General features: G+C 38.3%; 1 protein-coding gene across 3 annotated transcripts in view; it reads left to right on the top strand.

Annotated features, from left to right (window-relative positions):
* The window catches only part of Kif13b (kinesin family member 13B), a 170,163-nt gene that overhangs the window by 7,394 nt on the left and 140,878 nt on the right, over positions 1 to 21,891 (top strand). For all 3 annotated transcript variants that reach the window (XR_012441576.1, XM_074055244.1, XM_074055243.1), the window contains exon 2: positions 11,670 to 11,763. Coding sequence is in view for 2 of the 3 variants with exons in the window: in XM_074055244.1 (XP_073911345.1) it covers positions 11,670 to 11,763 (94 nt within the window). In the remaining variant the exon portion in view is untranslated. The remainder of the gene's footprint in view (positions 1 to 11,669; positions 11,764 to 21,891) is intronic.

Below are 21,891 nucleotides of genomic sequence, written 5' to 3'. Positions count from 1 at the left end.
GAACTGCGTCATCCTGATCTCTGCCTTCTGAATAGCAAGGATTACAGATGTGAGCCAGCATCTCCCAAACTTTAAAAAAATAAAAAAATTTAACGTGTATCTGTCCTGTACATTGATTTACACTCCAAGAGTAGTATGGCAGGTTCATAAGGTAGGACTGTTTTTAGTTTTTTGAGGAACATCCATACCGATTTGCATAGTGATTTTGCCAGTTTACATTCTCCCCAACAGTATATGAAGGTTCTTCCCCCACATTCTTGCTAGCATTTGTTGTTGTCTTCTTCCTCTCTCTCTGTACCAGGACTTGAGCTCAGGGCTTTGCACTTGCTAGACAGGGGCTCCACCACTTGAACCAAGCCCTAGCCCTTGTTTGTTTTCTTGATGATTGCCAATCCGACTGGCGGGGAGAGGATAATTCTGTAATGGGAAGGTTCTGAAGGGCTTAATTTTCTTCATGAGGAGGAATGTGAAGTAATTGAAAGTGAGGATTGAGTGACTTGGGATCTTTATAGTAGTGAGTGGGTAGAAGTGTGGTTGAAGGACTGCAGGCATATTTTGTATCTTTTGAGGGTAGTGGGCTCATGCTTTCTAAGTTTTCATTCCTGTCCCTTCCTTCCCCTTTCCTTCCTTTTCTGTATGGCTGTGTTGCTCAGGCCAGGCATCAGACTAACTGCTGGGTTCAATTGATCCTCCTGCCTCAGTCTCCTGAATAACTAGAACTACAAGTGTGCAATACCACACCGTGCTCATCTTTTCTTTTAGAAAATATGGTTTACATACTAAAAATGTGCCATTCAGCGTCTTTTAGAGTACTCACAGAATTGTGCAGCCATCACCGCTCTCCAGTTTCAGAACATTTTCATCACCCCAAAGAGCCTCCATCCCTCTCTCCTTTAGGCCCTGGCAATCACTTACCTCTTTGTCTCTATGGCTTTACCTCTTCTGGCCTTTCATATAAATGGAACCATACAACCTGTACTTTTGTAATAGGCTTCTTTCACAATGCATTTAGGTTTATTTCTGCTGTAGCATGAATCAATACTTTATTCCTTTTATATTTGAGTAATCTATTATGTGGACATGCCACATTTTGTTTATCCATTCATCAATTGATGGGCATTTGGCTTGTTTCCACCTTTTGGTCATTATGAATAAAGCTGCCATTAACATGTGTATCCAAGTTGGGTTTTTTTTTTTTTTTCGTGGTACTGGGGTTTGAACTCGGGCCTACACCTTGAGCCACTCCATCAGCCCTTTTTTGCGATGGATTATTTTCAAGATAAGGTCCTGTGAACCGTTTCCCCGGGCTGGCTTAGAACCGCAATCCTCCTGATCTCTGCCTCCTGAGTAGCTAGGATTACAGGTGTGAGTCACTGGTGCCTGACTGTATCCTAGTCTTTATGTGGACGTATGTTTTCATTTTTCTTGGCTATGCATATACATATGAGGGGAATTTCTCATAGAGTAACTCTAACTTTTGAGAACTGCTAAATTGTTTTCCAGAGTGACTGCACCATTTTACATTCCCACCAGCAATGCATAAAGGTTCCAATTTCTCCATATCCTTGCTACTGTCTATCCCCCTCCTCCCTTTTTTATCTTTACTTTTTAAGAGATCATCTGCATTTTTTCTGTAGTGAACTTAAAAGATACCTCTCTACCAATTTGATTGGATTTTTTATTTAGCAATTGAAGCTTTAAATGTTGACAGGTTTTACACTCAGACTGTAATATTATATTCATTATATTTAAAATTGTTTAGCTTTTTCATGGAGAAAAATAAACCCAGGCAAAAACCTTTACATTATCCACCTGCTAAGCCTGCAATATAGTTTTAATCTAGTTATCTTTTTTTTTTAACTGACACTTGGGCAATTTCTATGAAATGGACAGATAGTTATACCTGAGTGACTATAACATAGCCAGTCTTATAGGTCAAAAGTTATAATTTTTGATCCATTGCAAAATCCATTTCAAGGTCTTATTTATATTATCCTGTAAATCTTCTGGTTTATTGCTGCCCAGCTGATACACGGTTTCTTCTTTGTAGGATACTGTGGCTTCTTCATAAAGAACTTGAAATGTCTCACACTGAAATTGTCTTGTAGTTTCCTTTCACTGTAACCCCTTACTTCAAGTCCTTTGTACCATACACTGGCATATGTTCTCAACACAAAAACTATGTGAAACCAGCATTCAGGGAAGAAATCACAGCCATGGTAATCAACAATAATGCTATCTTCTTGAATCTGGTTCTTTAACTCATCAACTGTCTTCATCTAAAATGGGACAATCATACTCTTCATATAACTCCCCTCCATATCTGTGGGGATTTATTCCAGAATACTCTAGCATGCAAATCCCTAATATACAATGATGTAGTATTTGCATAAACTACTCATATCCTTCTGGAGCTAAATCACCCACATAATGTACTTCAGTCCTGATCTTGAGGCAAGTTCTTTGCCTAGTGTGGTTTTTCCAACCCTAGTGTACAGGTAAGCAGGATGGTCGGATGATTCCTGGTGCTCCCCTCCCCCGTTTCTTTTGCAGTCCTGAGAGCTGAACCCAGGGCCTTGTGCATGCTAGGCAAGTACTCTATCACTGTGCTACACCCTGAGCCTGTCCCCATTTTTTGTTTTTTTGGAGGAACTGGGGTTTGAATTCATGGTTTTGAGCTTGTAAAGGTGCTCTACCACTTGAGCCACTTCTCCAGTCCATTTTGTTATGGTTATTTTGGGGATGGGGTCTGGAACTGTTTGCTGGACTGGTCTCAATTTGTGATACGCTCAGTCTCAACCTTCAGGTAGCTAGGATTATAAGCATGAACCACTGGTACCCAACTCCTGTTCCCCTTTTTGATTATTGCTGTTCTAGTGGATGTGAAGTGGTATCTCATATTATTGCATTTCTCTGATGGTTAATAATGCTGAGCATTTTTATTTGCATATTGGCCATTTGTGTGTGTATTTGGGAGATCTCTGTTCAAATCCTTTTCTTGGGTATTAGGTGGAGCTCCATGGTAGAGAACATGTTTAACATGTGCAAGTCTCTGGGTGGTTCAATTCCCAGCACCAATACATATGTGCACACATGCAGACATACATGCATACATACATATATACATACATCCTTTCTTTTAAAAACTGCATAGTTTGTCTTTTTACATTTTGAGCTGTAAGAATGCAACTCCCTTATAAGATTATGTGATTTGCATATATTTTCTTGAGTTTATTGGTTGTCTTTTTACTCTTTGATATCCTTTGAAGAACAAAAGTGTTTTTTTTTTTTTTTTTGGTTTGTTTTGTTTTTTATGGTATTAAGGTTTGAACTCAAGGCTTCATGTCTGCTTGGCAGGCAGGCGTCCTACCACTAGAGCCGCTCTGCCAGCCATTTTTTTTTTTTTTTTTTTTGCGGTACTAGGGTTTGAACTCAGGGCCTACGCTTTGAGCCACTCCATCAGCCCTTTTTTGTGATGGATTTTTTTTGAGATAGGGTCTCAAGAACTATTTGCTCACTTCAAATTGAGATCTTCCTGATCTCTGTCTCCCGAGTAGCAATAATTACAGGTGTGAGGCACCGGCACCCTGCTAGAACAAAAGTTTTTAATTTTGATGCAATTCAGTTTTTTTTATTGCTGCTTATGCTTTTACTGTCATATCTAAGACACCATTGCTAACCCAAGGTCGTGTGTATTCACTCTGTGTTTTCTTTTAAGAGTTTATAGTCTTAGCTCTTACATTCGGATCTTTCATCCACGTGAAGTTAACTTTTTTAAAGTTAATATTTTGGGGGGCAGTGCTAGGGTTTGAATTCAGAGCTTCACACTTGCTAGGTAGGCGCTCTACCACTTGAGCTACTCCCCCAACCTTGAAGTTAGTTTTTGAGTGTGGTATGAAGTAGGGTCCAACTTCATTCTTTTGCATGTGGGATTATCCAGTAATCCCAGTGCCATTTTCTATAAAGGCTATTTGTTCCCAGTTGAATTGCCTTGACATCCTTGTCAAAATCAGTTGACTGTAAATGTTACTCGTGTTTCCAAATTGTATTTCTGGACTCTCCATTTTATTCCACTGATCTGTATATTCTATTCCATTGATCTGTTTATCTATCTATCTATCCTTGTAAAAGTGCCACATTATCTAGGTTACTATAGGTTTGTAGTAAGTTTTGAAATATGAATCTTCAGACTTTTCTTTTTCAAGATTTTATTTGGCTCTTCTGGTTCTCTTACGATTTTTTAAAATTTAAAAGTTTTTATTGTTTGCATTGCTAGGGATCAAATCCAGAGCTTTGCACTTGCTGGTGAATGGTCTACCATTGTCTTAGAGGTTTTAAATGCCTATTTCCTGGCACTCTGAGGTTATTAGCTTCTTTTTCTGACTTTTTGAGAATGGATCTTGCTATGTTGCCCAGGCTGGCCTGGAACTCACTATTCTTTTGCCCCAGCCTCCATAGTGCTAGGATTACAGGTGTACACCACCATGTTCAGCTCAACTAGTTTCTTGAGTGTACACATTTTGTATTTGGGGGCCATATAAGAGTATTGTAACTATTTTTACACTATATCTTTTCCTCCCCTTATCTGACAACCATCCTGTATCTTGTTTCATTCCTTCAGTCTTTAGCCATATTAGCTATTATTAGATAAATTTTTATATTTTATTTGTTGAATAGATTTTCAGGTTCATTGGTAAAAAAATAAAGGTAGGGATTACCTTTTTATATATTTACATGTCTTACGTATGTAATTTTCCTTATCTCTTTCTAGAAAGAAGAAGAACAATTTGCTTTTAAAAAATTTTATTTTGGGTAGAATTGAGGTTTGAACTAAAAGCCTTGCACTTGCAAAGTAGGCGCTTTGCCACTTCAGCCACGCTTCCAGTCCATATTTCTCTAGTTATTTTGGAGATAGGGTCCAAGAACTATTTGCTTGGGTTGGCCTTGAACTATGATCCTCCTGATCTCAGTCTCCCAAGTAGCTAGGATTACACATGCCCTGCCCAGTTTGCTCTTACTTTTGTTGAATCACCCATTATTATTATTATTATTTTTTACCTCAGTGGGCAGCAAACTTCAATTAAAAAAAAAGATCCAGCAGTTTACAAGTAAAGAAATATAAGCCATAGTCCCTGTTCTGCCAGTAGGAATCTTACATTGTAGTTGGGAAAAGTCCTTCATGTGAAATATTGATTATGAATATTTTATTTATGGGCACACACATACACATAAAACTATTGGATATGTGACACGAATTACTTGAAAATAGGACCATATGTGACATGCAAACCTTGCAATTTAATTAAAAAGTAAATCTTATAACATTATCTTCCTTTTCAAAATGAACCCTATTGGGTTTAAGAGTAAGTTACAGTTAACTTTTTAGGAACATGACTGGTAGGTAAAGGAAGGTACACCGATGTTTCTGGGTAGTAGATTTGGTTTGGAAATTATCAGTTTTCTGGAGAATTAGAGATGCAGATTACTAAAGGGCAGCCCGGTTATTTTGTTCACACAAATGAATTTCTCCAGATGGAACATGAGTTATGTAAGGGGAGTCTCCCAGGCCCTGCCCATGCTTCACTATGAAGTCATCAGTGTGCGAGCCATAGCCGATTTGTACATCGAACAGAGACTTGTTTCAAATCATTGCTCACTTTTACAAGGTGACTAATATGCTGGCTGAATAAACTGACTTGTGAGCTGTTGATGCTTTAATATTTATGAGAAATTTGACCTGGAAAAGTATCTTGCTTGGGAAATAATATGGACCTTTAATTTTTTTTTTTGGACCTTTAATATTAAAAGAGTAAATTCTTTCTTTTTTTTTTTTTGACAGACTTTTGGATATCAAAGGATTCCTGCTTCTGACTGCTATAAAGCTTGATTATAGTACTCAGATATTAAACTTAAGATATTTTTAAATTGATTTCATATGTAGTATTAAATCCCAGTCTCATTATTTTAGGTTTCACTATGAATAAATTTGTCCATATGTTACTTATTTTAATAATGCTGAGTGTTGTGTTGTTTTTTAATTTGGTAAAGTATATGTAACATTTATGATTTTAATAATTTTTCAGTGGCAGTAAGTGCATTTCACAATACTGTGTCACTGTCACCATCGCCCACATCCAGAACTTTTTACTTTGTGAAACTAAAACTCCAAAGCCATTAAATACTCATTCCCCATCCTCCCTATCTCCAGCCCCTGTGCCTACATTTTGCTTTCTGTCTATGAATCTGACTCCTCTAGGAACCTCGTGTAAGTGGAATCATGTAGTATTTTTCTTCTGTGACTGTTCATAGTGTCTTTAAGGTTCACCCCTGTTTTAGCATGTGGCAGAATTTCTTTACTTTTTAAGACTGAATAGTGTTCCAGTGTACGTACGTACTCTATTTATCCATTTAGTCAGCAGCGGACGCCCGGGTCACCTCCACCTTTGGAAGTTGGCAATAATGCTGCTATGAATGAGCATGGGTGACTTTAGTGCTGTCTTTACAAAGGCAGCTCAGAGCAGCCAGCTACTTTTTTTTTTAATCCAAGTATTTATTGTTTTAAACTGCTGGAAGATGTTATCTTTTTTTTTGGAGTTTTGGTAGGTGGTTTTTTGTTGTTGTTGTTGTTTTGTACTGTTATTTCTCCCTATTAAATTTAAGACCTACATTTGTAACTGCTGTTTCATTGCTGCATTGCTTTCTAAGTGAGTGAGAAGTTTTGAGTGGAGTCTTACATTAAAACACTGTTCATCTGTGTGATCCTTAACTCTGCAGACCTCACTGTTTGTTTGGGTATATGTCCTAGATGTTCAGCCCCTGCACATTCTAAACAGTCCTGTGAAAAGCCTTCTCTTGATAGCCATCCACCAATTGACAGAGTTAGAGTAGGAATTTTGTTTGATAAACACTGAGCTAATAAAGAAGTAAAAATATTCACACATCCAAAGCCATGATTGATGTTGGATATGGGGATATCTATAAGTGTTACCATCTTCAGGACAAAGTAAATTTGGGTTAAATGTAGTAGTTATTAGGCAATTCTTTGTATTATACAGGATTTTCCAGAGGCTGGTTTCTTAATCATACCATTTAATGCTTCCTGATTGTTAGTTGTATTTGATGACTTACATGACAGGGGAAGGGGTGGCTCTGCCTGAGGGAGGAGCTGTTAAGAGGTTAAGGAAGATGTTTGGATCCCTTCTCAAGTCAAGATAATTTGAAACGAACTATTGTGTAATGCATTATTGTGGGGGAAATATTTGATTAGCTGTTAGGTGTGGTAGTGTACACCTGTAATTCCAGCCCTTGAGAGGTTGAGGCATGAGGATCATGAGTTTGAGACCAGCCTGGGCTCCATAATGACATCATGTCCCAACACCCAGTTTTTCAGGCATGTATGCTTATAAAACTAGAAGTGTAGCTCCTTTGCTCACACCAAAAGTTGTTGCAAGAAACTAACAACTAGCTCTGTGGTGGGTGGTGAGTACTAGGTTCTGAGTCACAGAATTTCCGGACAGCTGCTAATGCATTCTTCTAGATGTGCTTGTAAGGGCCAACTAATGCACTGTGGCCAGGTACTAATAAGTACAAGTGTTAACAGACTATGGTTGCAGACTTTCTTGAGCTCCATGCCTAAGGAAGCAAGGATGTAACTGTGTGTTTGAAAGGTTACTGTGGTGGACCAGGGACTTTGTGGCAGTGTTTCTGTAATGGGCTAGAGCCTATTTAAACACAAAACATGAGAAATAGACCATAGGGCTAGTGACCACAGTAGAACATAGCTGTCTTTTGGGGTTAGTCTTTCCCGCTTCTATGAAACAGAATTAAAGTAGAATAACTAATGTTAGAAAAATTATAATGCAGCCATTATAATTTTTGTTTTGTTTTGTTTTGTATTTGTTATATGTTAAAATGAATTTAGAAAGTTACCTTTGCTTACAGGAGAAATACTTTATAACAAATATGACATTGACATTTGGCCAAGGTTCCTTGGGAAACACAAATGACTCCAACATAGTACAGCTCCTTTCCTTAGAGCTTATCTTTTGGCAGCAGAGATAAGACAGACAGAAACAGTTTCATAGTTTGGGTGAGACAAATACAAGAATATAAAAATAAGAGAATATAAACATGATGTTGTCTGTTCTTCTTAAAAACAGTTGTATTGAGATATAATTCATACCTCATATAGTGCAACCAATTCACTGTTTTTTAGTAAGCTTACAGTGTACAATCATCAGCCCAGTCAATTTAAAAATATTTTCATCACTCTTAAAACTGCAGTTCTTGGTGCAGTGGCTCATGCCTGTAATCCCAACTGCTTGGGAGGCAGAGATTGGGAGAACTAAGTTCGAGGCCAGCCTGGACAAAAAGTTCATGAGATTCATCTCAACCAATGGCTGGGTGTAGTGGCATGCATCTGTCATCCCAGTTATGTGGGGAAGCCCAGGCATAAAGTGAGACCCTACCTTAAAAAACCAATGCAAAAATGACTTGTGGAGTGACTCAAGAGGCAGTGCCTCCCTGCCTACCAAGTGCAAGACCCTGAATTCAACCCCTAGTACTGCAAAAAACAAAAAAGTAAAGTGCACCCTATAACAGTCATACCTCTGCACTGAACAAATGCTGTTTTCTGCCTTTATAGATTTTCCCACTCTCCCCACTCAGGACATTTCGACTGAGTGGAATCACATTATATTTCGGGCTTTTTTAAAAACTGTCTTTGTTCACTTGCTGTAAGCTTTAGCCAGGTTGTAGCTTGTGTCAGCACCTGATTCATTTTTATTTTCAGATGGTGTTCCATCCTATGAGCGCATCTGCCCATTCTTTACTCGATGGACATTTGGATTGTTTCTACTTTTCTATTTTAGCCAAAAAAATGCTGCTGTGAACTTCTTTTTTATTGTTCTGGGAGCACATTGTAGCATTTACAAAAGCTCTTATATCTAATATATCATACTTGAATTCACCCCTCCATCACTCTTGCTGTGAATATTTGTATGTAAGTCTTTGTGTGGACATAGATTGTCATTTCTCTTGGATCTGTATCTGGAGTGGAATTGCTGGGTCCTGTGGTAACTTTGCCTAATGTCATGAGGGATCTGCCACTTTTCCAAAGCGTGCCAGTTTATATTCTTCTCAGTAATGTACAGTGGTTCTAATTTCTCCACGTGGTTGCCAGCAGTTTCTGTGTGTCTTTTTGATGATAGCTATCTTGGTGGGTGCAAGGGACATCTTGTTGTGGTTTGGTGTGCAGTTCTTCAGTGCCTAATGATGTTGAGCATTTTTCTTGTGTTTATTGGGCATTTTTGTATCTTTTTGTTAGGTATCTATTCTGATTCTTTGCCCACTTGAAAATTGAGTTGTCTTTTTATTAGAAGTGTAAGACTTCTTTATATATTCTTATGCAAGACCCTTATTATAAATATGATTTGCATATATTTTTAAATTCTTTGTATTGTAGGTTTCCTATCTTGATAGTATCCTTTGAAGTGCCAAAGTTTGTTTTGTTTTATTTGTGATACTGGGGTTTGAACTCAGGGCCTTGTGCTTGCTAGGCAGGCGCTGTACACTTGAGCCACTCTGACAGCCTGGACTGGCTTCAAACCTCAATCCTCCTGAGTAGCTAGAATTACAGGTGTGAGCCACCAGCGCCTAGTTGAAATGCAAAAATGTTTGGTTTTGTTAAAGCCCAATTTAAGTATTTAATAGTTTTAGCTCTTACATTTAGATCTTTCATTTGTTTGGAGTGTTTATTTTTTATTTTTTAAGACATGTTCTCCAGGCTGTCCTCCAGCTCACGATTCTCTTGCCTCAGTCTCCCAAGCGCTTGGATTGAAGATATGTACCTCCACACTTGGCTTTTTGGAAGTTTTTCCTCCTTCCTCATGGTAATTAATTTTTGAGTGCGGTGTGAGGTGGTAGGGTCCACCTTCATTCTTTTGTTTGTGGATAGCCACTTTTTTGTTGTTGTTGATACTGGGTTTTGAACTCAGGACCTTGAGCTTGCTAGGCAGACATTTTACCACTGAGCCATGCTCTTGGCCCTTTTTTTTGGTTGTGGTTTTTTGAGATAGGGTTTCACCATGTCGCCCACGATGGTCTCAAACTCATGATCCTCCTGTCTTAACCTCCCAACTTCTGGGATTACAGGTATGCTTCACCACATCTAGCACCATTTGTTCAAATGACTATTCTTTCTTCATTGAATTGTCTTGGCACCCTTTCCACAAATCAGTTGACCATAAACGTGGCAGGTATTTGTGCACACTCAGTTCTATCCCATTGATCTATTCATCTATTCTGTTGATCTATGTACCTATCATTAGAGTAGTGTCACATTGTCTTGGTTACTGTGGCTTTGTAATAAGTTTCAAAATATGGGTGTATGAGTTTTCTTAATTTGTTTTTAAATATTGTTTTGGCTGTTATGGGTATTTTGCATGCTTTCTTTTTTTCTTCTCTTTCTTGCTGTGCTGGGGATTGAATTTAGAGTCTCACATATCCTAGGCAGACTCTATACCACTGAGCTATACTCACTATCCTGATTTTTGTAAAAAAAAAAAAAAAAAAAAAAAAGCCACCTAGGATCTTGATAGGGCTTGCCTTGAATCTTTGTGAGTGTGTATGTGAGGGGTGCTGGGTAGTCAAGCTAAGTATGCACTGTACCACTGAGCTACTACCCCAGTCCCTGCCTCGAGTCTTGTAGGTTCATGAATTCTTTAAATTCATGAGCATAAAATTGTCTTTCCATTTATTTAAGTCATTACTTTCTTTCACCAATGTTTTAGAATTTTCATTGTAATAAGTCATGCTTTTTTGTGAGCTGGAGGCATAACTCAAGAGGTAGAGAGCCAACCAAGCAAGTGCAAGGCCCTGACTGAGTTCAAACCCCAGTACCAACAAAACAAAACAAAACAACTGTTGCATTTCTTTTGGTTTATTTTTAAGTATCTTAATGTTTTTGATGCATTATAAGTGAAGCTGTTTTCTTGTATATTATTCTGTAACCTTGCAGGACTTGTTTATTCTAATAGTTTTTTAGTGGGCTCTGTAGTATTTTCTGTGCACAAGATGATACCACCTGCAAATAGAGATAGTTTTATTTCTTCTGCTCCAATCTGGATGCCTTCTCTCTGTTTTTCTCGCCTAACTGTTCTCACTAGAATGTGTAGTGTGATGCTGAAGAGAAGTGGAGCAGTAAACATCCTTGTTGTCGTCTTACTCCTCATGGAGGGAGTTAAGCCCTTTAGTCCTTCACTAGGTGTCATATCAGCTGTGGGTTTTTGTGAACACACATTCCTACGTTGAGAAAGTTCTCTTCTATGCCTAGTTTCTTCAGTGTTTTTATCATGAAAGTGTTAGGTTTTCTTTTTGGAGGTACTGGGACTTGAACAGGGCCTTTACATTCGGCCACTCCACCAGCTTTATTTTTGTGAAAGGTTTTTCGAGATAGGGTCTCGAAAACTATTTGCCTGGACTGTCTTCAAACCTTGATCTTCCTGATTGCTGCCTCCTGAGTAGGTAGGATTACAAGGGTGAGCCATCGGCACCTGCTGTGTTAGATTTTTTTTTTAACCCCACTGAGAGTATTGGATTTTTGTCAAATGTTTCTCTCAAAATTAATTACTTCTTAAAAATGATCATTTTTCTTGTTTTTTTATCTGCAGAAATTGATTTGCATACCAAATGTGTGGTGGATGTTGATGCAAACAAGGTTATTCTTAATCCTGTCAATACGAATCTTTCCAAAGGAGATGCCCGGTAAGTTAAGAAAGTGTTACGTTCAGTGGAGTTTGAAATAATTCAAAGCACTCATTGAGTTTATGTAAACAGACATGGAATGCTTATGTCAAGGCATGTTGCTGTTCCAAGAGTTGGTACTCAAGTTGAAGGGATGAAGTCTATAGCACAGAATGAATGAGTCCCAGAGAGTAGTAAGTGTTAGGTCTTCAAGCAGGTGGTGCTGGCTGAAGGATTAGGTAAGAGGTAAGTAGGAAGAAGAGGGTGGATCGCAGGTATGTATCACCGTGCCTGGTGCTGGTCTATACTTTTGTCAGTAAGATACTGTCTTTGTCAATTTTGGAGTATTACGATTGAGGGAGGTGAACTGGTAAAAGTCGTTTGTTGGCAACGTAGGTAGAGAACGGGTCAAAGTAAGGAAAGCTGGACTTTTTTTTATTAGCAAAAATAATAGTAAAGTTTATTAGGAAAGGAATACACTTTCTTTCTTTTTTCTTTTTAGGAATATGCTTTCAGTAGCCTTGAAAGCGGGTCATCTCTAGAGTGAGAATGACCATATGACGTTTTAGAGTTGGAATATTTATTGAGGAACTCTTAGCTCCAGGTCCATTTGGCTCCTGGATGGGTTTCTGGACCTTGGTGAAAGACAGACTTTTTAATGGAGATCAGCCATCAGCTGTATTGAAAATGCTTTTGTGCAGACTGTGGGTGTGGAGGGGCAGGGGTCAGAAAGGACTGTGTCTGGTGCTTTACACACAGCAGATCCCCTCTAAACACCATAGAGACAGTGTGAGTTATGGCACTCCACAGATACTCTTTGATTAGTGTTGAAAAGAACCTTGGATTCAGAAAATCTGAATCAGGTCTTTTCTTAACTATGTTATTGTAGCTGGTTGTTTTCAACATTTTCTTTCTTTCTTTCTCTCTTTTTTTTTTTGAGTAAAGTGGGAGAGTTTGAGGCAGAAAAATAGCAAAGAGTAGAGCTACCAGTGCTGGGAGGGGCCCTAAGAGAGGGTGCCCTGTTATCACCTTTTGTGAATCTCATCTGTATGATGCCTGCCTTATCTTTCTCAGAGATACTTTTTCCCAAAGATCAAATTAGTGATTGATAAAGTGCTTTATAAAGTGTTCTGCGAATGTTGATTGGTATTGATTTAGAGATACTCCTTAAGATTCTCCAGTTATCAGGACTATGTGATGTGTTGTTATTATGGCATAGAGTATATGGTTATGTCCTAAAATGATGCTGGGATTTTGAACTGTTGCTTTGGATAACATTACTTTTGGGAATTGTTTGTTGTTCTCAGGATTTTGGTGTGAACATATTTGCGTTATCTGGAAATGGGAGCAACTCTTAACAAATCTGGAGGCAGTATCCTATGGTAGCAAGAGGGTAGGCTTCATAAACTGACTCAGAAGTCAACTCCCTGTATAGCTATCCTTATCTCAACTAGCAAAAACCCTTGTTCCTTCCTATTATTGCTTATACTCTCTCTTCAACAAAATTAGAGATAAGGGCAAAATAGTTTCTGCCGGGTATTGAGGGGGTGGAGGGGAGAGGGAGGGGGCGGGAGGGTTAGGATGGGGATGGGGGCATGGGGGAGAAATGACCCAAATATTGTATGCACATATGAATAAAAAAAAATAAATAAATAAAATAAACTGATTCAGAGTCAAACTCTCACTTTGCCACTCACTGGCACAATTACTTACCTGTGCTTCTTATAAAGTATTTTAGTTATTTATTTTTGTCCCACAAATTACCTAAAAAATGTAGTGACTGAGCTGGGCATGGTGGTGCACATCTGTAATCCCAGCACTCAGAAGACGGAGGCAGGAGGATCACAAGTTTGAGGCCAGCCTGGGTCATGTATCGAGTTCTAGGCCAGCCTCGGCTACAACATAGTGAGATAATGTCTCAAAAAAACAAAAACAAAAAAGTATTTTCTTAAAACAATAATTTATTATCTCATGGTTTCTGTAGGTCAGAAGTCCAGTTAGGGCATGGTGGGCAAGGCTTGTCCTGCTCCATGCTTTATGTGGTCTAGCTGGAAGGCTTGAAGGCAGGGATTAGACTCATCAGGCCTGGTAGCTGATACTGCCTTTTGGATGGAGGGGTCTCTGGGGTGCCACTCACAATGGCACCACATTGTGTCCCAAGGCAAGTTTTCTTAGAGAGACCATGCTAGGAGGAAGTACTTTGGCCTTGTGTGTCATGTAGGTCACTGTCACATTTTCTTGCTCAAGACTGGGGTAAGGCCATATACACAGTTTAGAGAAGAAACATTTATTTCTCAATGGCGGAAAACCCATGTCGTGTCACAAGAACAGCATTTGGTATGGGGTGGGTATTGTGGCCATCTTTGGAAAACAGTCTGTTGTCAGTGTGTAATTTAGCTAGCTACCTGATACAGTGGTTGTGAGAATAAAATGAGCACACAGGAGCTCAAAACAAAATGTTTCTTTTCATTAGAGATCTGGAAATTTCTAGGATTTGTGAAAGGAGTAGCACTTCTTGATTTCATAGATTATCTTAGATGGTTCTTTCTTCTCTGTGCTAATATTGCTGTACACTACTCTCTCCAACTTTTAAAAAATGTAATTTTTTGTGAAGTAAAGTTAAGAAACAGCTTTTTAAAAACAACTTTTTATTGACATGTACAATATGCATGCAGAAAAGTATACACTAGATGACTTTGTAGGAACTGGACTACTCCTGTGACTCTCACCACTTAAAGAAGCACAACGTTATTAGCATGCAACGGACTGCAGCAACAGACACACACACAACCAGCAGGAGAGGAAAGCATGGACTTTGGGACCAAGCAACCTGTGGGAGGGCATCTGAGCTCCACCACTTAACGTGTGTGTCCCTGGGCAAGTTACTTCTCTGCCTCAGTTTACTCATTTTACTAGTTGCCTAGTTCTAGAAAAATTTCAGCTTTTCAGAGTCAGAAACATCTTACTGCCCAATATTGATTGGATACTTAAGGACTAATTTGCCATCTCATAAAGAGCAGGACCTCTAATTTTATGTTTACAGTGACTAAAATATTAGTACCTCTAATTCAGGCCTTTCCTTCTCAGTATCAACTAATTTGGGAAACCGTGTCAAAATGTTGCTTGTGAACATGAGGTAATAACAGAGGGACCTTTTATCAAGTATGGAAACGATTAATGATGAGCTCTTCTTGTTTCATGGCACTCTGCTAGGAACGCTGTAGTGACTGAAGTATTTATATCCGTGAGGTCTGTCTTTATGTGATTAGTACTGGATATACACTGAATGCTTTATATATGCTTATTTCTCATGCAGAGGCACACTGCTTATACTACTAGTACAGTTATACCTCTTTGGAATTGTTTTCTTGCTCTGAATCAATTTAGTTTCCTAGACTGGTCCTTGAGATTTTCCAAACTTAATACATTTACAAATCAATTTGTGAATGAATAACTTAATTTGTTAGGGTTTTTTTGGCAGTCCTGGGGCTTGAACTCAGGGCCTCACCCTTGCTTGGCAGGCACTCTACCACTTGAGCCACTCCACCAGCCCTGTTTTTGTGTTGGGTCCAGCCCTATTTTTGAGATAGGGTCTTGAGAACTATTTACTAGGGGCTGGCTTTGAACCATGATCCTCCTGATCTGTGCCTCCTGTGTAGCTAGGATTATAGACATGAACCACCAGCCCATGGCTGTTTTTTTTTTTTTTTTAAGTGGTACTGGAGTTTAACTCAGGGCATCGTGCTTGCTAGACAGGTGCTTTACCACTGAGCCATGTCCCTACCCTTTTTGCTGTGGTTATTTTTGAGATACTGTCTTTGGTTTATTCTTGGGCCAACTTGGACCATGATCCACCTAATTTTTTGTGTGAGGGATTGTGGTACTGGGATTAAACTCAGGGTTTCTTGCTTGCTAGGTAGGTACTCTACTGCTTTGGGCCATGCTTCCAGCTTTTAGTCCTCCTGTTTACCCTTCCCATGTAAATGGGATGATAAGCGTGTGCCACCATGCCCAGCTTTTATTAGTTGAGATGGGGTATCATGAACTTTTTTGCTCAGGCTGGCCTCAAACCATGATCTGCTCAATCTCCACATGAATGACTAGGATTACAGGTGAGAGCCATTGTGCCCAGCTTCATCATTTAGTTTTAGATTTTTTTTTTGTGGGTTGGAAGTTTGAACTCAGGACCCTGGACTTGCTAGGCACTCTACCACTTGAACTACTCCCAGCCCTCATTTTAGATTGTTTTACACGTAAAATTCTCTACCTCTCCTTCCTTCCTCCCTCCCTCCCTCCCTCACTTCCTTCCTTCCTTCCTCCCTCCTTCCATTTGACACTTTGGTGTCATTGTTCCTAAGGTCCCAGCAGTTCTACCCACTGTTACTTTTGCACCACTTGTGCAAATGTCAACACAGTGAAAAAGGAAAATGTCCTGGTATTATTATGAAAATAGTTTTGACCTCCAGACCCTCTGAAAAGTTCTCAGGGGCTCCCAGGTATCCTCAGACCACAAACTGGACAACAAACTTCTGCTTTACGAAGTCAGTACAACATACAGACGCTGAGAATCGAGTGGGTGACTTCACTTTCTTTATTTTTAAGCAGCCTTGTTGAGATATAATATACATACCATACAATTCCATGCAGTTCACCTCTGTAAACGAACACTTCAGGGGTTTTTATTATATTTACTGAGTTGCACTTTGCTATTTCTATTGCTTTGTTAACCTACTTTCTGTCTCTACAGATTTGAGATACCTGTAAATTAAGTCATGCACTAGATGTTCTGTGGTTGGCTTCTTTTACTTAGTATGATGTTTTCGAGGGTGTGTCTGATGTAGCATTTATCAGTACTTTATTTTTTCAGTGGTGGGTGATACTGCACTGTATTCCACTTTGCTTACCCGTTCAGCGGTTGATAGACATTCAGGTTGTTTCCACTTCTCTTGGCTTTATAAATAATGCTGCTGTGAGTAAGTCTTTGTGGAGACATGTGTTTTTGTTTCTCCTAGGTAGATATCTAGGCATGGAATTGCTGGGTCATGTGGAAACTCTGTGCTTAACATTTGAGGAACTGCCAAATGGTTTGCCAAAGCCCCTGCACCATTCACATTCCCAGCAGCAATGAATAAGAGTCCAGTTTCTTTGGCTTTTTGAAAAACTGTCACTCGCCATAAGGATAATGGTAGTACCTCTGGCTAATTGGAGAATTCATGTTCTGCCTGAAGCCATTCAAATTACAATGAAAAAGTAAAACAGAACATTGTGCTGTCCAAACAAAACAAGGCTGGCCAACTTCAGCCCTTGGCTACTGATTTGGATCCCAGGTTCTGGAACTACAGTCTAGCTACTTTTCTATTAAGCAAGACTTCCTTTTAAAGTTTTTTAAAAAGTTGAGCAAAATTTTAAAAATATACTGTTCGAGAGTTTAAGGAATAAATTGTTTATGCACCCGTCATCTAGTTGAGTAAGTCATTACCCGTGCAGTTTAAGCCTTTGCTCTGCCTCCCACTGTACCTCCCCTCAGCACCATTAACGCTTCCACAAATTTAATTTTTATCTTTCCCTTGCCTTTCTTTACCTTTTCACTCTGTATATTTGTAGATTATTTGTCCAATATTATGCATACATGAATTTTTTTTCCTAAAGCCAAATAGGTGACTCAAAACAAGTTGGCTACCCTTTTGAAGTATAATACATGATTTTTAAAGGAAAAAAAAGTGTTAAAAGGAGATGAAAACAGGGGCTGGTGAAGTGGCTCTAGTGGTAGAGCACTTGTCTACCAAGTGCTAGGCCCTGAGTTCAAATCCCAGTACTGCCACAAAAAAAAAAAAAAAGATAAGCATAACATCCCCAACTTACATTGGGGGAAGAAAGCTAAAACTTGTTTTTTCATCAAATGCCCTCTTCCTGTTTTTTTTCCTCCAAAAAAACAAATCAGAACAAATAAGTTTTCCCTCTCCTGATTTGTGGTGAATTCCAAGCCAGTGTGGCAGTGGAAGTTGTTTTAGTGTGCCTGAAACAGTTTGCTAGCTGCACCTCTTCCAAGGGGCTGCTTTAAACACCAGCACTGAAACCTGAAAAGGAAAGATGTCCTTTAATGTAAATTGTACTTTCAATTCCCTGGCCAGTTCATCTGGTTTCTTCTTTAGCCTTTTTCTTCCTATTCCACGTTTGTGGTGTGTTAAGCATGTGTGTACATGTGTCTGTATTAATATGTACTTTAAGTTGGAGTTTTGCCTATCATTTTTTGTTACTCTGCCCCGCCAAGTGTCAGATCCTAAGATGAAAACTTTCTGAGGTTGGAAGCATTTGGAGATTTAGATTTCGAGGTATTATTTCACCTGGACACTGACTTCTGAGTTCTGTTACATGGTCTGTCCTCAGTGCCCTGAGGGAGGCTCTCCAACAAGGATGGAGGTGGCTAGAGGTGGGACACATAAGCAGGGATTTCTCTTGTTTTATAGCAAAAATTGGGTGTTGCCTTTCCCTCCCCAATTTATGTATTTATGTTTTTATGTATTTATGTTTAGCCTGATGATCAGCAGACAGTATGAAGTTACTGCCATCAGTCTAGTGAGAAGCATGTTTGGGATGTTGATCTCAAAACCATTTAGGAAGGTCATTAGAAATCTCTTTGTTTCTTCTGATTTTTTTTTCATTTTTCTTTTATTATTCATATGTGCATACAAGGCTTGGTTCATTTCTCCCCCCTGCCCCCACCCCCTCCCTTACCACCCACTCCGCCCCCTCCCGCTACCCCCACCAATACCCAGCAGAAACTATTTTGCCCTTATTTCTAATTTTGTTGTAGAGAGAGTATAAGCAATAATAGGAAGGAACAAGGGTTTTTGCTGGTTGAGATAAGGATAGCTATACAGGGCATTGACTCACATTGATTTCCTGTGCGTGGGTGTTACCTTCTAGGTTAATTCTTTTTGATCTAACCTTTTCTCTAGTACCTGTTCCCCTTTTCCTATTGGCCTCAGTTGCTTTAAAGGTATCTGCTTTAGTTTCTCTGCGTTAAGCACTTGCCCATTTCTTTATTGGTTCATTAGTTTTTTTTACTAGACATCAGTTCAGTTAAGCTCATTAGGTAGTTAATGAATGTCTTAATATGAGCAAAGCACGCCTGGTCATTTTTTGGTCTGATTCTGGGTGGGAGTATAGATTGGCGCTCATAAAATACATGCAGAATCAAGTAGGATGACTATGTAGTCCATTTCTCTTGCAAAACATATTGTTAATGCTACTGAGAGGAGGGCCTTAATGCTGGTAATTTCTTTGAAATATATGAGATCCAACTAATTCCTCACAAGTGGAAGGCATCATTAGGTCATATAAGATAGTGATTTTTAAAATTTCTCTACTTCTATATGGATGCTAATTTAAAAGAATATTTTAATTGAAGGAAGTCATGTAAAATGTAATTATGGTATGCACAATAGACCTGCTTGTTTTCTCTGCTGTAAAATGGCTTGGGTGAGGCTGATAACTCTGCCCAAATAGGATCTGTTCCTCCAGAGGATCTGCATGATGGGCTTTAATTTCCCCAGGGAGCCTGTCCATCCTAAGATGTTGGGCGTGGGGATGGAGCCTTGTTCTGTGAACCCAGAGGTTGTAGCCCCTCCCTTTTACAAAAAATACTGTGATCACTGAGTGTCTACATCATATGACACTTTTGATGTAGTAAAAATGAACTGGGGGGTTTAACAAGCTAAGAAGATAAAATATACGTATGGTTGGATGTATGTCATTACATATTTAAAAGGAGCAGTCAGGTTGCAATAAGTACAAACTTTTGCTAAGTTTTACCAGCACAGTCTAGCAGGTTGCTAAAATAAATTGTTAGATATTTTATTATCAAATTACTTATCTGATATTACTTATCAGTAAAGCCATCTGAACAAAAATTATGATAGATTGTTAGCATAGAATTTATTATTTTTAGCATTGTCATTGATATATAAATATCTTGTTCATGTCTGTACTACTTTTATTGGCATGGCAATAAGAAGGAATAAGCTTTAAACATTACTACTTGGATACTAATGTGATAAAATGAGGACTCTGGGTTATATGAGAATATAGTTAGTAGGCCTAGACAATAGCTAGTAGGAATCACATGTTTTGAATTTCACCCTGAGTTCTGGATTTAGCATAAAATGATTAGATAGTATATGATGCGCTAGATAAAACATTTAATTATAAATAAAGTTTAGGCAACTGCCACACTTCACTGTTAAAAAGAATTGTGTTGTTTATTTTTCTTTGTTCTTTGTTTAGTATTTCTTTTCTTTAGAGCTCTTTGTCCTGGGCTTCAGTCTCCAGAATAGCTGGGACTATTGGTTCAAACCTTGCTTGGATTAGTTTTTGTTTTAATGTTGGAGGCAGCAGTAGTTCTTAAAGAAATGTGACATGAGAACCCATCTAACACCCAAAGTTGCTGTTTCTCAGTACCTTTGGGATTTTTTCTGATTCACTCAGCGCTGGAACATTGACAGTGCACAAAAGTATCAAGCTAACACAGCCTGAGTTAATTAGTCAGGGTTAATTATTAACCCTGAGTTTCATTCAGTTTTGGTGTTAATAATTTTTTGTACAACATGTCTATAAGTGTGCTAGTAAAACAAAAAACAAAGCTAAAAAGCAGAAAGAGAAGTTCAATTATTCACTTGAGAACTTTGTAAGGTTAGATTTTTGTAGACTCGAAATGGTTATTTAATTCTGACTATTGTTCATTTTCTTATAAGAAGTTTCCTTTACAAATTAATAGTTTAGAGATCTGGAATTCTTAAACTTAATCCATAGAATTTTTTTTTTAAGCATAGGCATCTTTTATGGTAGTAAATTTCACTTTTGCATCACTTTTATCAAACTTAATTTATATATGCTTATAATTAAATTAAAAAAATTTTTTTTGGATTATTAGGGAAGTGCTTGTCCATTGAGTATACCCAAATAAAAACTTACAGGATGAGTATATTTATTAAAAGTAATAGTAAATATGCTTTTCTACTTTTATGAAAACAAGTATAATTTATATAAAGATAATCAAGTATGTAAAAGTTGTATTTGCCATTTAGTTTAAAAAACTGTTACGAAGAACTTCAAAGATGTATGAATATAGTGAGCCTCCACACGCATCACTTACTCTCAAAAGTGTTAGCCCATGGCTAATACTACCCTAGCTACATCTTCCTCCTTTTCATCTTTCCTGTTTTATTTTGAAGGAAATTCCACTTTACCCAGAAATATTTTAATGCATTTTGTTCTGTTACTAAACATAGCCACAATGCCATTATTAACCAGTTAACAATTCTTAGGTAATACAGGCTGAGCATTCCTAATCTGAAAATCTGAAGTCTGACATGCTCCAAAATCTGAAACATTTTTCGAGCTGACATGATGCCACATAGAAAATTCCATACCTGACCTTGCGCGACATGTTAAGTCAAAATGCAGAGCACTAAAAATATTGTGTAAAATTACCTTGAATCTATGTATATGAAACATAAGTGGTTTTCCTGTTTAGACCTGTGTCCCATTCCAAAGTATGTCATCATATACATGAAAATATCCAGAAGCCAAAAATCCCTGAAATCTGAAATGCTTCTGGTTCCAAGCATTATAGATAAAGGATATTCAACTTGCAGCATCAGGTTTTCAGCCAGGATTCAATATCTCATGAAGTTTTTTTCCTACTGACTTTATTTTGAATAGAGTCTAAATATGGTCTACACATTGTGATTGGCTGATAGGGTTTTAAATTTATTGTTCCTTGGTTATTGAAGAAGGTGGCTGGCTCATTTGTTCCGTGGATGGATTAACAAGTGAATTTGTCACAAGGGATAGATTATCTTTGCTTAGTCATATACCAAACCTTGTTGATTTCCTTGTAAATATGTTTACCCTCCCATTCCTTTCTTTCTCTCTGACCTTACCCTGACTTCACTGTCTTGTGTTTAGTTACACATAGCCTTCTAATAGGCTCTAGAACCCACTGTCACTAGACTCATCTGCAAGCCTGTTCCTGCTTCCTATAATCTGTCAAGCTCATTATTATTTTTTCCAGTTTAGAAACATCACTCCCTACCTAGGTGACATCTTTTATGTGTTTGTCTTGCATTGTTTTCTAATGCTTGTACT

The sequence above is a fragment of the Castor canadensis genome, chromosome 14 (genome assembly GCF_047511655.1).
Source record: "Castor canadensis chromosome 14, mCasCan1.hap1v2, whole genome shotgun sequence".
NCBI lineage: Eukaryota > Metazoa > Chordata > Mammalia > Rodentia > Castoridae > Castor > Castor canadensis.
Note: the sequence above shows the minus strand (reverse complement) of the source record. Positions and strands in the feature narration are given on the sequence as shown.